The sequence below is a fragment of the Crotalus tigris genome, unplaced genomic scaffold (genome assembly GCF_016545835.1).
Source record: "Crotalus tigris isolate CLP2741 ecotype Arizona unplaced genomic scaffold, ASM1654583v1 scf7180000018368.3068619, whole genome shotgun sequence".
NCBI lineage: Eukaryota > Metazoa > Chordata > Lepidosauria > Squamata > Viperidae > Crotalus > Crotalus tigris.
Window position 1 is genome coordinate 181,453 of NW_024096968.1, and position 16,024 is coordinate 197,476.

At 40.1% G+C, this 16,024-nt stretch overlaps 1 protein-coding gene across 2 annotated transcripts in view; it reads left to right on the forward strand.

Annotated features, from left to right (window-relative positions):
* Window positions 1-14,916, forward strand: part of ABCA1 (ATP binding cassette subfamily A member 1) — a 121,748-nt gene extending 106,832 nt beyond the window's left edge. For both annotated transcript variants that reach the window (XM_039350966.1, XM_039350967.1), the window contains 13 exons: window positions 1,067-1,182; window positions 1,274-1,418; window positions 2,590-2,713; window positions 3,646-3,775; window positions 5,593-5,713; window positions 6,130-6,192; window positions 6,727-6,833; window positions 7,981-8,122; window positions 9,132-9,266; window positions 9,962-10,065; window positions 11,328-11,420; window positions 11,805-12,048; window positions 12,281-14,916. In XM_039350966.1, coding sequence (XP_039206900.1) covers window positions 1,067-1,182; window positions 1,274-1,418; window positions 2,590-2,713; window positions 3,646-3,775; window positions 5,593-5,713; window positions 6,130-6,192; window positions 6,727-6,833; window positions 7,981-8,122; window positions 9,132-9,266; window positions 9,962-10,065; window positions 11,328-11,420; window positions 11,805-12,048; window positions 12,281-12,421 — 1,665 coding nt within the window. In that variant the 3' untranslated portion in view covers window positions 12,422-14,916. The remainder of the gene's footprint in view (window positions 1-1,066; window positions 1,183-1,273; window positions 1,419-2,589; window positions 2,714-3,645; window positions 3,776-5,592; window positions 5,714-6,129; window positions 6,193-6,726; window positions 6,834-7,980; window positions 8,123-9,131; window positions 9,267-9,961; window positions 10,066-11,327; window positions 11,421-11,804; window positions 12,049-12,280) is intronic.
* The last annotated feature ends 1,108 nt before the right edge of the window (window positions 14,917-16,024 follow it).

Genomic DNA, 16,024 nt, shown 5'->3' on the forward strand with positions numbered 1-16,024 from the left:
ATGTTGGTATAGGAATACACATTCTCTTAAATATTAGAAGCTGGCTCTATACTGTATTTCCAAGGATAGATTGCAATAACCATAAAGAAGATAGTGGTGCCACCGTACTGATTATTTAGTAACACTGATGAGTTTCAGTTTAATTACAATTTCAGCCAAGTCCCAGCCCTGCATGTGTAATAATGTTCAGAATTGATGTAACAGCTGTGGAGATAGCAAGTAGGATGCTTTGAATCTGAAAGTTGACACAAACTGCATTAAAAGCAACAAGAAGACTTTGTGGAGATTGGGGTTTCATCCAGTCAAAAGAAAAGAAAAAGGAATTGCAAAAGTGCAACCCAAACACTTTGGATCATCAGAATCAGAATAGAGCTGGAAGGGACCTTGGAGGTCTTCTAGTCCAGCTCCCTGCTCAAGCCAGGGACCCTATATCATTTCAGACAAGTGGCTGTCGAGTCTCTTCTTAAAAACTTTGAGTGATGAAGTATATTATGAAGTATATCAGACATCCTTTCTCCTTTTCTGTGGTTCCATCAAGTCCTCTTAGGCCAGTGGTTCTCAACCTTTTTAATGCCGCGACCCCCCCCAACCGGTCGTAAGTCGAGGACTACTCAACCGGTCGTAAGTCGAGGACTACTCAACTGGTGCAGCACCGTTTGCAGAATGGGACTTTTGGCGGGCTTAGCAGGGCAGAGACAGCCTGGACAATTCCTGTTGGCTTTTGAAAGCCAATAGAATTAGACTCTATTCAAGAGCCAATAGAATAAAAGGGAGTAGCACAGCTTAGGAAAAAAGGGGGGGGGGAAATGGCGGACTGCGTTATTTGGCGACCCCCGTGAAATGGTTGTTCAACCCCAAATGGGGTCCCGACCCACAGGTTGAGAACCACTGTCTTAGGCTATGGTCAATTTGTATCACTTTTGTCTCCTCGTAGTTAGCTTGAGAAGATCCAATTCTTAAAAGGATTGCCATGACCATCTTCTATGTAACTTAAATGTGATATTCATTTGCATCTTTTAATCTGGAGCTCTTCTGATTTTTTTTCTCTTTTCTTTGAAACGTACAGTGCAACTACATTATTCCAGCAACTTTGGTCATTATCATCTTCATCTGCTTCCAGCAGAAATCCTATGTATCCTCAACCAACCTCCCAGTGTTGGCACTTCTACTTTTGCTCTATGGGTAAGGAAAAGGCTCTTTTTGATTCAGGGGTGGGCAACCACTCATATAATGCATGAAGAGACCTCAATGTCCGTCTTGTGTTCTTTGCCAGGTGGTCCATAACTCCTCTCATGTACCCAGCATCTTTTATATTCAAGATTCCTAGCACGGCATATGTGGTGCTGACCAGCGTAAACCTCTTCATTGGCATCAATGCGAGTGTCATCACTTTTGTCCTTGAACTATTCACCAGCAGTGTGAGTTCTCACTGGTTTTTCTGCAGAATTGATTCTGTAGTGAGTTGGTGTCGAATGCAGGTGGAAAGCAAGACATAGTTGTGTTGCCACATTTAGGACTTCTTCCAATTGCACAATATTTTCTAAATGTGTAATTGAAAGGGAAGACTCTGAATTTGTGAATGCAATAGGAAGTATACACCTTTGTACTATTGGAGAAAGGTAGAATGCCCAGTTGAGATGGACATTAGAAGATGCAAACATTGCCTGGATACTAATTCATAAACAGGAGAAATCTAGCCAGTCACTTAGTAGAAGACTTTAATAGAAATGAGGGAAGAAATTGGTATCAATAGTTGTTCATCTAATTCAGGGGTAGGCAACCTTGGCTCTTTTATGACTCGTGGACTTCAACTCCCAGAATTCCTGAGCCAGCCAAGGTTGCCTACCGCTGTTCTAGTTGTATGAGCCATGGTGGCACAGTGGTTAGAATCAGTACTGCAGGCTACTTCTACTGACTGCCGGCTGCCTGCAGTTTGGCAGTTCGATTCTCACCGGCTCAAGCTCAAAGTTGACTTGGCCTTCCATCCTTCCAAGGTCGGTAAAATGAAGACCCGGATTATTGGGGGCAATATGCTGACTCTGTAAAACTGCTCAGAGAGGGCTGTAAAGCACTGTGAAGCAATATATAAGTCTAAGTGCTATTGCTATTGCTATTTTTAATTCTGAATTCTGTCTAAAATCTATAATTCTGAGTGAGTGAGCATAAGTTGTGAAATTAAAATGGAACTTACATTTAAACTGTGAGCCTGGAATTATGTTTGTTCACCACTGAAATAGTGGAATCAAAGCAAATGGATCCTAGCTCTGTTGTTAGATTTGCCAATCCTAGCCCAGACTATCCTTTTTAATTTTGAAAAGTAAAGAGGAACACCACTTTGTTCCTTTTTATCCAGATGATTGATTGATTGATTTAGAAGAAGAAAAAAAAACAGAGGAGGGTACAGATTTATCCTTTTGCCCTAAACATTTTATATTTTAAACCAAAGCCAGGGGGGACACGGTTTAAAATCATTTAAGTCTTATCAAAGCAACGAATGCTTAATGCTTTCAATGCTTGCTGAGTTGTAGACATCTGTCCTGTTTGTCAGTGTTCAAGCGGCTGATCGCCTTGGCTTCTGTCTTCTTTTAGAAATTCAACAACATCAATGACATCCTGAAGTCTGTGTTCCTCATCTTTCCACACTTCTGCTTGGGGCGTGGCCTAATTGACATGGTGAAAAACCAAGCAATGGCAGATGCCCTTGAAAGGTTTGGTAAGTAAGATGTTGTTCACAGTTTAGGATTTCACAGCCCGGGCCAAGAGTGTATTACATTCTGTTTTCCCTATTTTTGTAAGCCCCGAAACAGAAGGGAGGATCTGGTAGTATCCTTTTAGGCTACAGTAGCATGTTTTATCAAAAAAGTCAGAGGCTTTCGTGCACTATAGCTCAGTTCATTAGAAGTCTGGAGTAGCTAAACTGATGAGGTTTGGGATGAAGGGAACAACAAAAGAGAAAATAAGGTGGGGTGATTAGATAGATATGGGTTACGTGTGAAATAGATTACAACTCCTTTATCAATTAACCATTTTAATATATTAAAAAGCTGTTGCATTTGTTGAGTCATTCCAAGATAGCCTGAACTCTTTTTTTTTTTTTTTTTTAGTCTGAAAAGGTACTGCTGGGCTCTTTCTGATATTTGGCTACCATAGGCAAACAGACTTTTCCCCCTACAATGTCTGTTTTGTAATGCGTATCTTAGATTTTTCTAGCCATGAAAACAGGAACAGAATTATTCCTTTTCCATCCCAACTGATACTAGTTTATCACTAACCAAAGAGAGAAGCAACCTAGAACTAAGGAGAAACTTCCTGACAGTTAGAGCAATTAACCAGTGGAACAACCTGCCTCCAGAAGCGGTGAATGCTCCAACACTGGGAGTTTTTAAGAAGAGTTTTTAAGAAGAGACTGGACAGTCATTTGTCCGAGATGGTATAGGGTTTCCTGCCTGAGCTAGGGGATGGACTAGATGACCTCCAAGGTCCCTTCCAACTTTTATTATTGTTGTTGTTGTTGTTGTTGTTGTTGTTATTACTTCTTTTGATGCACTGTATTTTAAACATCCATGTAAAGGTAAAGGTAGACAACAGTGGCTTCTTGAGGATCTTTCTGAAGGCTGAACCAATTTATCTGCTTTCTCTGAATAGGTGAGAATCGCTTTGTCTCCCCTCTCTCCTGGAACCTGGTTGGGAGGAACCTTTTTGCCATGGCTATAGAAGGAGTTGTGTTCTTTCTCATCACGGTGTTGATCCAGTACAGGTTCTTTATCAAGTCTAGGTAAGAAATCCTCTGTGGCAATCGGTCCGTTGCATAGGAAGGGTGCATGGATACTTTAGGGCAGTGTTTCTCAACCTTGACAATTTTAAGGCATGTGGACTTCAACTCCCAGAATTCCACAGCCAGCAATGCTGGCTGTGGAATTCTGGGAGTTGAAGTCCACATGCCTTAAAATTGTCAAGGTTGAGAAACACTGCTTTAGGGGTTAGGCTGAGGCATGAGGACCTAAATCAAGAACGGACAATCTAGCTTCCTCCAGGTATTTGGGGGTGGGTGAAGGTTCAATTCTTGTTCATTTCCAGCTCATGCAGCCAAATGTAAGGAATTATAAAAATTATAATTGCAAACCTATAGAGGGGAGCATCTTACTTTGCAACTGGCTGGTAATTAGAGTAATTACAGTATCCCACACTCACATGATTGCCATTTGCAACCTTTCCTACAAAAGCAAGTCAAAATGGAGAAGCCCGCAGGAAATCACAGGTTGCTGCTTTTTTTTTTTGCCCATCCCGATGCTCATCTACCTACAACCCTTGCCTGCCAGCCTGCTTGCTTGGGACTCCCACCTCTTCCCATACTGCAGTCACATGAGATCCTCGCTTAAAGATGTCTGTGCTCCATAGATTATAATTGCATCCAGGACTGCCGGGATTCCTGTCACTAAGCAATGCAGTCACAGGATGTTGCACTTCGCCACCATGTTGTTTGGTGACAGAAATTCTGGTCTCAACTGTTGTCGTAACCTGAGGCTTACCTTAATGCTTGTTTACATTACAGAAGAAGAACAAAATAAATGTCCCCTCTGAAAGGGTCAGAAGAGGAGAAATGGGGGATCAACATTAAGATCAGAAATATTTTATTTTCATTTTTTATACTAATAACTCAAATTTATTTTAGAATTTACCATAGATCTGGTTTTAGTGATATTCCTAGAAGTTTGTATTTCTTCTTCTTTTTGTTTGGTCTTTCCCCTACCCCATATGTTGTCAATTACGATAACAATTGAGGCCAGAATTTTTTGTCACTAAGCAAATATGCTTGTAAAGTGCAACATCATGTGACCGCATTGCTTAGCGACAGCAATCCTGGCAGCCCTGGATGCCATTGTAATCCAAGTCTGTGAGCGAGGATCTCATGTGACTCAGTATGGGAAGAGGTGGGAATCCTAGGCAAGCAGGCTGGCAGGAGAGGGCTGCAGGTGGATGGGGTTTTGCCCATATTTTCTGTTCATTCTATTCTTCTTCTAGTAACATACCAAAACCAACTTTTCAATTTCAAATACTTCAATTATCCAATGCAATTTTGCACCCTAATCATAAAATTCATGGAGGCAAGTCTACATTTGTCCACAAGCAAACCGGAATCGAGAAGCATTCTGCTTTTACAGTGTGCCATAGATGTTCTTCTCTGATTCTGATGTTTGCCACCCTTAGCTTTAAAGCAGCGTCCCCCAACCTTTTGGGCATCAGAGACCAGTTCTGTGGAGAGAGTTTTTTCCACAGGCCAGAGGGGGCGTGGCTTTGCACGCTGCCTGCATCCCAGGGATGGGCCTTCGCTTGTTTGTGCATCCCAGTTTCTGGCATGCTGCAACCCGGTGCCAGTCCACATCATGGAGGTTGGGGCCCTCTGATTTAAAGCGTCTTGGGAGTTCATTTCTGTGATGTGCCTTTAGCTAAGTGTGAGTTTTAACTTTCTGTAAATTTGGAAATGTTCCACATATGTTATGGTAGCGTATCTGTTAAGTAGCACAATTCGAAGTTTCGGTGCTGAAGTAAATTCTAACGTAATATATTCCTTTTTCACTCTGCTTTCCAAAGACCTATGAATGCAAAGCTTCCACCTGTAAATGAAGAGGATGAGGATGTGGTTAGAGAAAGGCAGAGGATCATTGGTGGTGGTGGGCAGAGTGACATCTTAGAAATCAAAGAATTAACCAAGGTGAGAGAAACAACAAATTAAGCTGTATGTGTCAGAAAATGGCATTTTTCTCTTTGAACACTTATGCACCTTATCAAAGACTTGATCCTGAAGCCTACTGTCCCTGACAGTTGATTTTCACCCAATCTTGCTGTTGAAGAAAATTTCTCCTATGAGGGAGTAACTATAGGTCATTAAATGTGCAAATTGATACTATCCTTTCAGGGTTATAAAAAAGCAGAACAGAGTTGCTCACCTGTTAACTTGTGCGTGGTTTTCCTGAAGAGGCTTGTAGTTGATGTAAATGGAAATAAACAATAGAAAGGAAAATAACAATCAGGAAAACTTTGCCTGGAAAGAAAATTTAGGTAAAGGGGTACAATTTGTAAAGCTGAATTTGTTGTCATCTGCAAACCAATTTATGTTACCATTTCCAGAAGTACAGAATGAAACAGAAACCTGCTGTGGATAGAATCTGTGTTGGAATCCCTCCTGGAGAGGTAAAGCTCTCAAGTATTGTAAATTTAATGTAATATTACTCAAGGATTTAATGATACAAAGCAATTAGTGAAAAATTTACATGGAGTCCTGTAGTAATGGAAAGGCTTAAGTACATGGCTACATCATGGTAGTGATGTGGAGTGACTCCTTAACAATATTTTTCTTGCTTTGATTTTCTACACATAAACTGGTGCAAGTTTTCCCTAAACTTTAAAGCTATATTTTTTTTATATATTTCCATAGCATTCTGTATATAGTTTCTTGCAATCCTTATAAGAACTGTGCAAGAGCATTTAAAATTATCCCCATGTTTTATAGAATAGGCACTGCTGGTCTAAGAGCCCCTTATAGATTTGTGGATTTTATCCAAGAAATTTAGATATAAAGTCACTCACAATGCCTGGATTCTTTCTGAACTTCAGACCAAATTAAATTGTTCCCAGATCCCAGTATTAATGTCAGAAACTATGTTAAAGATCTGTAGGGAAAGATGGGACATATTTTGGTGATGTTGTAACTCTTAATGGTTACAGTGCTTTGGTCTCCTGGGCGTAAATGGCGCAGGGAAATCTTCCACTTTCAAGATGTTGACTGGAGACACTGATGTTACAGGAGGAGATGCTTTTCTGAAGGGAAACAGGTATGAAGAAAATGTACAGGTGGAATTCCTTTAGTGTCCACAATTGGAAACAGAAACTTGGTCATTAAGTGAAGCAGTCATTAATGGAGACTGCAGCTGTACAAGTAGTCCTCGAGTTACGAAAACTTGCTTAGTGAATGTTCAAAGTTATGACACCCCTGCCAAAAAGTAGTTATGAACAGATCCCAGAGTTATGTATGTTGCAACATTAAAGTGGTCGTTTGCACTTAGGAATGACCACAGAGACGCTGCCACATGCTACTTTGGTGCCTTGTCTTGAGAGTCCCGAACTGTCCATGCTCGCCTCCTGCACAGCCTTGGGTGCCAGAGCCCTTGCACAGCCAGGCAGAGAAGTGCTGGGCTGACCTCTCCACTCCCAGAGAGCCCCAGCCTCTCTCACAAGCGGGCACAGCCCTGCTCCACTATTTGCTGGAGTGCCGAGCCTGCTCGGATTTCACAAATTGCGCTGCCAAGGAGCTGGAGAGCTTGGCGCGTCATCATCCTGCTCCCCTCACTTCCTCAAAGCCTTCCTTTGCTAAATTGCAAGTGGGGTTCCTAAACAAACCTGCTTTCCAGCTTTGTCACGTATCTCCGCTGCGGCGTGCAGGGTAACAAGAAGTTTGTGGGACCAAAAAAATAAAGTTCAATCAGACCTTCCAACTTTGTGAGATCTTTTTTTTTTTTTTTTTTTTTGCAAGAAGGACACGTTCCATTACATTCGTAACTCGAGGACTACCTGTATTTATGCTCTTATTTCAGCTTTCCTTTGCTATGGAGCAGGCATGTCAAACTTGCAACGTCACGTGACGTCCGCGCAATGTATCGGGCCGGTTTTGCCTTTGGCGACAATGGGGTAGGCACGGCTTCCAGGTGACACGGTCCAGCCCACGGGCCGGCAGTTTGACACCCCTGCTATAGAGGAAGGTCATAAATGTGAGGATTGGTGACAAAATTACTGTTTCATCACCATCACTGCTAATGGTCACTAAATGAGGACTACCCTGTGGCTTTATCTATTCAGCCATTCAACAATTATAACTTAGCACATAGCTCTACCTCTGCCTTAGATGTTCAAGTCTGAGAATTCTGTCAAGACAGCCGGAGCAAAACTGGCAAGTCTTTCAGAAGCTGTCTCTTTTATTCACAGTATTTTGTCTAACATCGAAGAAGTCCATCAGAACATGGGCTACTGTCCTCAGTTTGATGCCATTCAGGAGTTGCTGACTGGGCGAGAGCACCTGGAATTCTTTGCGCTCTTAAGGGGAGTTCCTGAAAAAGAAGTCTGCAAGGTAAAATCAGGCAGGCAGGCAGAAGAACCACCCAGCTTAATTGCCACCACAAATTCTCCATGGCTGGTAATTAAATGGAGTGTACAGAAACAAGCATATTATTCCTGTCTCTTAAAAGAGACATGACATACATGCTTTTATTTTGTTTCACCATATTTGCTTAGAGTGTCTTAGAAAAACAATACAAAATTACAAGCAAAAACAAATAAATAAAAAAAAGATATAAAGACCTGGTTATATCAAATTCATTTGTACCCCACCCCACATCATTTTCAAGCCTATGTCAGGTAAATTCCTTCCTAAATGTGGGATATTTTACAATCTGGTCTATAGGGATTGTAGTGGGAACTTGTCTGATTGCTCGACAGTCCTGTTTTTTGTTGTCATATTATTTTATTATTTTCATGTGTGTCACCCAGAGTCTTTGTTGCGATGGGTCAGGAAGAGAGAAAGAGGAAGGAAGGAAGGAAGGGAGGGAGGGAGGGAGAGAGGGAGGGAGGGTCTTTCTTTGATTGCTTCTTGTCTCTTCCATTCTCAAGAAAGGGAAATTTATTCTAATTGGCTGAAATCATTTTTAACTTTCTTAAATGCATCCACCACCCACCATCAAATCCTGAGAAAGTCCAAAGGTTCTACAGTATTGCCTATTTGTGGGTATGAACCATACTATGATGCCATGGGATACATAATAGGCCTATGCAGACTCAAAGACATAAAGGTGATTTGAAATACGTGGGGCTATGCACACTGCATTGTCTACAACCCTTTCCCAGGATCACACAGCAGCTTCAAAGGACAGCCATGAGATTTGGGAAAGATGCAGCTACTTTAAAGAATTACAGGCAGATGTAATGTGAGCAACCTCCATCTTCACAACAAAATTTTGGTTGAAACGGACGTATTGCACAGTCTTAATAGAGAGCAGATTAATGAACAGGACTTGAACTATCCTCTGTTCTAAACTGCGGAGACTGTATTTCAATTCTTATGTTGCTTTTCCATCTGGCAGGTTGGTGAATGGGCTGTCCGTAAACTAGGCCTTGTAAAATATGCTGAAAAATATGCCGGCACCTACAGTGGTGGGAACAAGCGCAAGCTGTCTACTGCAATGGCCCTAATTGGGGGGCCTCCTGTGGTCTTCCTGGTAAGTATAGACATGATCACAATAGTAACGCATAACTCATTAAAATTAGGAAGACACCATGAAGAGTGTCAACCAAAACTATTTTGCTCTCAGAAGTAGAGTGTGAATGGCCCTCCCAGCCTCTTACAAAGAAAACAGATCAGAGTGTTATCTTGGCACTTGACACATGCTGTAAGAATAAACACAATTCACTAACAATTTAATGGACTTTTCAAAATATTTCAAAATCAGCTTGTTACGGTTGATATGACATCTCTCATTCCAATTGAGAAGGTTGATAAACTTCAATTTTTTAATATTCTGTTTCTAGAATCATTGGCTCTTCAGATGTTGGTTAACAACTCCTGTCCCTCCTCATGAGTTATAGTCTGTTCTTATTGGCAGTTGTCATTTTGCAGTGCTTCATGGACTATAATATCTCCTGCTGCAGGTTGGCAAATGAAGAAGGCAGCTTTTATAATCCTTTCTCCCTACCACACAATTTGCAGAGCATTTTTTTTTAATGAGAAAAAATCCAAAATGCCAATTGCACTCAAGATTTAATAAAAATGCAGACATTCACTAATTTCATTTAGCATCTTATTCAGGAAATGAATATTAAGCCCTTGTCTTCTGTAGTTAAGCCTGCATGACAATAAGCATTTTACTATGGCAATAATGGTGAAACCAATGCATTTATTCTGTGTAAATTGAAGGATGAGCCAACTACAGGAATGGATCCCAAAGCCCGCCGCTTCCTTTGGAACTGTGCCTTGAGCATCATCAAAGAGGGAAGGTCTGTGGTCCTTACATCTCACAGGTAGGTGATACAGTATACAAAAACTGTTTGGCATGATTTTCAACTTAGGGCCCATTTAATCTCCCTTTGTGACATATATTAGAAACATAACAGAGTGTTTCTGAGGTAAATTTTGCTAGGAGGGAAATGCACAAAAATTTAACGGCACAAGAGATCCATCTACCCGAGTAAAGATAAAACGAAGCACAGCAGAATATGCTAATAATCTTGTCTTCTTTTAGATGTGGCCACTTGGTAATAAAGCAGAAGATGCATTTTCTGAAATGTTTTCATTTTAGCTAGCAAGGCTTGTTTAGACCAGCAGAAGGCAGCATAAGCACCTCCATAGCCATCTCTTTCTTGTGGCCCTTGTTACTACAGATGCAGTATGCTTCCTATGGATCTAAGCTTTTTTTTTTTTTTTTTTTTGTGACCAAGGAAAGCACTTGGGGGAAAAAAGCAATGTTTTTTTCTAAAAAAAAAAAAAGGTGCTAGAACTCACACTCGTCATATAACCCGCCTTGCCTACCCTACAAGGTTCCATCCAAAAAATGGTGCTGGAACTCCGTTCTGGGCGTTCTATGAGAAAAAAAGCCGTGAAAAAAAGGAAGGTTTATGATACAGGTCCCTGCTAGAATTGCTAACAGTGGGAAAGGGCCGTTTCTCTCGCTTACAGAAGGACATTTTAATATCTTAAAAAGATTCCAAAACCTGCATATCCAGACCTTCCTTTGCTTAAGGAATTAAAACAGATGTGATTTTCCAAAAAATCACTAAATGTGTATGTTTGTGAAAGGGGAAATAATCAGCAAGCAGACAATAAGTAATTCCAGAGTTTATAAATAGATTGATGTAATTATTGGTGGTGTACAATGGGGGAAAATTGTATTTAAAAACTATGTTGTTTAATGTTTTTAAACATTAATGTTTTTACTGGGTTTTCTCTTTTTTAATTATTTTTTTTTCTGTTTCTTTTTCCTTTTCCTTTACCTTTCTATGATTACAGCTTCTATGTTTAGAACAATGACAAATAAGGGCAATTTTGTAGACATTTCTCATTATCTCTTAAGACAACATAATGAACTTAGTTCTATTAATGAATGGATGAAACAATGAATTTTAAATTCTAATCATTGTAAACTATTTACTATTTTTATTTGTCTCTTTACATCTTTTTTTCCGTTTATGTAATCATTTATTCTTTTCCTTTGTTATAATAAATACATTCTTTTTTTAAAAAACACTGAATATTTCATATGCATCTGGTTTTCTTCCCTAAATAGCATGGAAGAATGTGAGGCCCTCTGCACTCGAATGGCGATCATGGTGAATGGGCGGTTCAGGTGCCTTGGCAGTGTCCAACACTTGAAGAACAGGTAAAATTGCTTAGGCAATTAAAGACACATCAGGACCTTGTTGTTTATGTTACTTTTCCTTTTTATGTTTAGTTGTAAGCTGCTCAGACTCTTTGGCATTTATCCCAAAGTAATTAATATTTGAAAGCGTATAAAGTTGTAATCATCCATTGGACCCTCATCAAAGAAAAATGGTTGCCCTAATTTATCATGGATCAAGGAGCATTTTGAGGCTTTTCTCATTAACCACCAGGACTATGATTGTGTGGCCCTTTTGAAATCAATGGCACGTTTTTTCCAGGATCATAAATGACCTGTCAGAAAGCCAGAACGCCTTACAGCCATGATATCCTTTTTAAACTTAGGATAATCATACTGAGTATCTTTGCTTTCCTTATGTTTCAGGTTTGGAGAAGGCTACACAATAATTGTACGAATAGCAGGGGGGAACCCTGACCTAACCCCTGTTGAGAACTTCTTCAAGCTCGCTTTTCCAGGAAGCGTGCTGAAGGAGAAGCATCGCAACATGCTGCAATATCAGCTCCCGTCCTCTCCATCCTCTCTGGCTAGGATATTTAGCATCCTTTCCCAGAACAAAAAGAAACTCCACATAGAAGACTACTCTGTTTCCCAGACCACACTTGACCAAGTAAGTTGATAGCATGAAATTTGGGGGGAGGGAAAAACGCCTCTCAAAATAAGATCACGTTCATTGATCGTCCTCCTGAGCTGTAATAGCTTATTAACTTTCATACTTCAATTACTACCTTAGTTATTTCTCTGTTGATTGATATTCACTCCAGTCACAATAGGAGAAAAAGAGGATTAGACCTCTCCCTTTGAGGATCTCATTATTGACGCCCACATCTTTGTTCCCTCAGGTATTTGTAAACTTTGCCAAGGACCAAACTTATGACGACCACACAAAAGACTTGTCGTTGCACAAAAACCAGACTGTGGTAGATGTAGCTGTTTTGAGTTCCTTTTTGCAAGATGAGAAGGTGAAGGAAAGCTGTGTATGAATAACCTTTCTCAGAAGGATGCAATGGTCACACTGAGCAGAAGGAGACACGTTCATCCTTTCTGCGTTATGGATGGGATCTTCCCAAGTGGAAACAGATCGAGACCGAGGAGGTGGAGATGGAAATAGTAAATGGGACAATGTACTGGTAATCATTCAATGCAATGCAATTCAATGCAAACGAAACAATATTCCATTACAGAGGCAGCGCCTCTGGGAGATCTTGCCTTGTTGTACTGTTCTCTAGTGAAAGACTTGAATTTAGTTACTCTTACATTATGATTCTGTGAAACTCTAATATGGTGCCACTTGCTGCTACGTTGTCTTTTGCCATACTCCCACTTGTTTCTACTTAGTATGTTTTATGCTCAAAATTACGTAACAACAGTTCAGAGATTTATGGCCAGTGATTTATTTATTCACAACGCTAAGGTAGGCACAGCATCTCTGCCCAGGGAAAGGAACTGCTTGGGCACTACATCATTGCTGGCAATGAATGCATCAACAGAACCAGTGTCCAGCAGTGCGATATTGTGTCCTTATTTAAGTATTAGCTATTGGTCTGGTTGACCCATACTTGTTTGAGGGGATTGGTATAACAACCATTAGGGGCCTTAGTAGTGGGCCATGAAGCACACCCTCAAAATAGGCTGGTTTGAATTCAATGTTTCTTAATCGCTTGTAGGAGAATCAACAATTAACCATCGAAGACAACTTCTGTCCTAATAGTATGGTGTCCAATTGCTCATTTTTCCCTTTTGCTTTTGTTGTGGGACCGTTGCTGATTTTGAGTTTCTTTACTTAAGCTTGATTGTTGATACGTCTATTTTCTTGCAAAAGTACTATCTGTAGGAGAGACTCAGCAAACTCTGAAGAACTCTCTATTATCATCTATACTAGGGTATCTTGTTTTCCTGCCTACCACAAAATATCTAAATGCATACAGCATTATTTCCATCAATATGGAAAATTTTCAGTTATACCATCACTTCTGTCCTGTTTACATATATTTTTAAATCATACAATGGTGATCTCCTGCTTTGCATAGCAGAGATGCTGTTTCAGGGTTGAGGTTGGAGAAAGGCCTCCAGTCAAAACAGCTGGGGGTCTTGAAGTCTTGAATCTCCTGCGTTTCCATAGTCCTTCCATTTCTCTTACTTCGTGGCTATTATGTGGCACCTACGCTGATCTCCTACTCCAGATATGGATGGAAGGTAGGCATTAAAAGTTGAATATGTGGATGACAAGCAACTAATGAATAGATTTTCTTAAAAAAAAATGCCCCATTTTTCAGCAACTGTTTATTTGGAAATTTACATGGGAACTTTTTTTCATTCAGCCCAGACATAAAAAGCTAGGAGAAACAAAATGGCTACAAATATCTTTTTGTAGTACAACACTTGTGCTCATCACAGCTGGCATATACCAATATTACAGCCATGTCCCAAGCCAGGTAAAATTCTGAAATGGTTAGTTGCACTAAGTCCTTTTGAAGTCAGCAGGACATCAGTCTGAATCCTGAACAATCTTTTTTGCACCCAACTTTCAATGACCTGCAGTTTAGTTTCTCTTTCTAAGTAGATATTTTTTCTATAAATATAAATGCTCTATTTTAGTATAATTTTAAAACATGTTTGCAAATTTAACACAATTATAACAGAGGTAAACATTAATTGTCCAATCCCTTGATACAACAGTAACTCAAAATAATTGAGAGTTAAATGACCACTGTGTAAATTTGCAATGTAAGGCTGAAATCCTATACATGATGACCTGACAGATGTACTGATCACAATGGGACTTCGATAAAAGAATAACTGCATTATATTCCCATTGCTTTCAGTGGGGAGCATTTAAATCCTTACTTATCTGTTTCATTGGAAATAACAGTTTCTAGAAGTGCTTCTTGCTAAGAATGGCGATCCAGGCTGGGCTTGTTCCACACAAAATACTAGTAAATTACTGTGTACAAATTTTCTTTTGTATCAAATGAGTTAGCCAAAATTATCCTCATGCTCTCCGTATGATGTAAAACCACTGGTCAAGGAACTGAGCAAGAATATTTACTTCATGTTACGTGATTAAAATTGCTGTTATCCTTCTGCAGTACTTGTGATACTGTAAAGATAGTTTCATATGAATATATTTCTTATAGAAGTTAATACGTATAGTAAGTCCCTATTCCTGTGCTTTTCCTCCCAGTTCTGTTCCAACCGCCCTCCCCCTAATATATTGGTCCTTCATTCCAAGCACTTTATGCTGGCTGTAATGGGATCTATTTTTGCACTGGATTATCTTATAAACTTTGCAAAACAGTAGAGCAGTTTCACATATACGCAAAAACAATCTTTTAAGTTAAAAATCTTTCAACAGACATTTTCATGGAAAAACAAATATATATTTGTATTGCTAATAACTATTTGTGAAATATTAATAGGCATCTGTTAATTGCCTTGTATCAAGTAAAGAATAAAAGTGTTGCTGGTCTACAAATCATTAAGCGTTTGTGAAGTTCTTGTTAATATAAAAATTGTTGGTAGGAAATGGTACAGTTCTCTATTTCTCACAAAGTATTGTAGATGGATAGCTGGCTATTGCAGAATTAGAAAATGCAGTATATGTTTTAATAAAAAACGAATTACATTGATCAACTGAATTCCAATTTAAAAACAAAGATATTGAAGAAGCAATTATATTGTAACCTGGATCTGTATAATACCGTAAATGCCGGCGTATAAGACGATTTCCGTGAGCACTGAAATCGGCCCCAAAGACGGGGGTCGTCTTATACGCCGAGTCGTCTTATACGCCGGAAATACTGGTAGTTTCCGGCGTATAAGACGACGTTCTAGGAATGCGGCCTGGCTATAAAGACGGGGGTCGTCTTATACGCCGGGTCGCCTAATACGGCGGCATATATGGTAGGTACTAAATGATAAATTGCCATTACTCTTCAACAGCTGTGATCAAAGAGGGTTTGGGAGACCACAAAAATTTGACTCCGATGCCACCTGGTTCTGCTCTCTTTGCTAAAGTCCAAAAATTCTATGGGATTGTGTAGTCCAGGGGTAGGCAACCTCAGCTCTTTTATGACTCATGGACTTCAACTCCCAGAATTCCTGAGCCAGCTGTGCTGACTAGGAATTCTGGGAGTTGAAGTCCATGAGTCATAAAAGAGCCAAGGTTGCCTACCCCTGTGCTAGGCAAAGAACTTCTTTTAAATGCTTTGCACAGCCCCAATGAGTGGATTTTTGTGTAGTATAAAAGTGGATTTTCACAGCTATCCTGGGTATCATGCGCTGTGCTGGAAAAAAGAATTGTTCATCATGTCTGTCACACTTGGCTGCAGGATGTGCCTATTTTCTCCTGTGCACACCTGGATCTCGTGGCAAAGCTATCATGCATGATGCAACAAGGGCTTTGCTTACTAGCTGGCTTGTTACAGAGCCTGTCCCTAATTAGGGATGAAAGAGCATGGATGGCCAAGTCCATCCGGCTGACTTCTGTGCCCCAAGGGAAAACTGGATCCTGGATCTCCTTCCTAGCACAGCACCTTAACACTACATCACACTGGTTTTCTGGGCTGTGCTAGAAGGGAATGAAT